We start from the raw sequence: 1,672 nt of genomic DNA, 5'->3' as shown, positions 1-1,672 counted from the left end.
GGAACCCTATGAGGTTGTCGCTGCCATTTCACAGAGGACAACAGTGAGGCTTAGAGACCCTGGGGAAGCGGTAGGAACAGACACCCAGCAGCTGTGCGTGGGAAGCGCGGACAGGGTGGGGGGTGGGGGAGGAAGATGGTGAAGCGAAAGTGTCCCCATGTCCCGGTCGGTGGACCCGCTCAAGACGAATGCTTCCTTGCAGAACTTATGTCTGACGTCACTGATGACCAGACTCCTATAGAAACCATATCCGAAAGCACCGGGTTAATTGCACGTGCGCCGTGGCCAGTGCAGGAACGCAGGCGAGAGCGAGGCCTGATTCTCTCGAATGAGACCTGCACGCCATCGGTGAGGTCCGCGCACCCTGAATGGTGCCTGCACCTCACAATTGACACATGGTATCCTTACTGAAAAGTCTGTTTCCACTGAGTGACACCCATAAACTCCGAAGAATGAGTCCCAGTCCCATTGTGTGAAGCTAGAGCCCTATGATTTAGGTTTCTACATCTTCGCCCCGCCCGTGAACTTGGCCTTTTTCGGCCCATCACTGAAAATGGTGCTGCCGACGCCTACATCTTGGTTTGGTCCTGCGGGTTAAGGGCTGCTCGCCAGACCCCCACCCGCGCTCCGGCCGCGTTTCCATGGAGACCGGGCCCCGCTCCGGGAGGGGCGAGCCCGTGTGCGCAGGCGCGGGACCGAGCAGACGCGTCGCAGCGGAACTGCTGAGGTCGGAGCGGAGGGTGTGCGCCCAGACGCGGCTGGAGTCTGGCCCCCGGCGGCTCCCCTCCCCCGCGCCGCTCCAGGTGCCACGGCGCCGCCCTCCCCTGCACCTGGCCCGGCGCTGCGTCACTCAGGCCGGGGACAAAGGGCGGAGCGGCGGGTCCCGCGGCATCCCCGGGCCTGACACGTAAGCCCCCTGCGGATTGTCGGACAGTCCTGGGGAGGGGACCTCGGGAGAGGCCGCTGCGTCAGCGGGCCAGAAGGTGCGGGAGCCCGGATCCCCGAGCCCTCAGCCCAGCCACTCACCTGAACTTGAACTCCAAGCCCTGCGGGGCGCTGTTCCAGAGTGGGATTCGCATAGGGCACTGCAGCCCGCGTCCGCCTCGGGCTCCCTCCTGCCCCGAGACCAGCGCCAGCGGGCGGCACCATGGCCGTGAGCCTTTTGCAGGACTGGTGCAGGGGGCTGGACGTAGACGTGCACAGGGCCCTCCTGGTCACCGACATCCCCGAGGGCCTGGAGCAGGAGGCCATCGAAGCCGCCCTGCAGCCCGCCTTCCTGCCCCTGGGCGCTTTCAAGCTGCGGAACACGAGAGCCGTGAGGGACGAGAAGGCCAAGGCGGCGCTGGTGGAGTTTGCGGAGGACATTAATCACTCCGCCATCCCCAGGGAGATCCCGGGCAAGGACGGCGTCTGGCGGGTTCTGTGCAAAGACCGCGCGGAGGACACAAAAGTCCTGACGCAGATGAAACGCTTGCTGCTGGATGAAAGGCCCGCGCAGGCGGAGGCGGCCGGGGCCCCCGCGCACACGCCCACCCCGCCCGCCTCGGAGACTGAGGCCCAGGGCTCGGAGCCCACGGCCAGGGAGGCTGGCCTCCCTCCCGCTGTCGCCAGCGGGGCGAGGAGGGGCCGTCGGGGTCGCAGAAGCAGAGCCAGAGGCAACAGGTTGGCCCGG

At 66.2% G+C, this 1,672-nt stretch overlaps 1 protein-coding gene across 1 annotated transcript in view; it reads left to right on the top strand.

Annotated features, from left to right (window-relative positions):
- The first annotated feature begins 717 nt into the window (after positions 1–717).
- PNMA8B (PNMA family member 8B) overlaps positions 718–1,672 on the top strand; it is a 4,569-nt gene continuing 3,614 nt past the window's right edge. The window contains exon 1 of the mRNA XM_025046717.1: positions 718–1,666. Coding sequence (XP_024902485.1) covers positions 1,148–1,666 — 519 coding nt within the window. The 5' untranslated portion in view covers positions 718–1,147. The remainder of the gene's footprint in view (positions 1,667–1,672) is intronic.

This window comes from Pteropus alecto, unplaced genomic scaffold, assembly GCF_000325575.1.
Source record: "Pteropus alecto unplaced genomic scaffold, ASM32557v1 scaffold194, whole genome shotgun sequence".
In the NCBI taxonomy this organism is placed as follows: Eukaryota; Metazoa; Chordata; class Mammalia; order Chiroptera; family Pteropodidae; genus Pteropus; species Pteropus alecto.
This window is presented reverse-complemented; position numbering and strand designations above follow the sequence as displayed.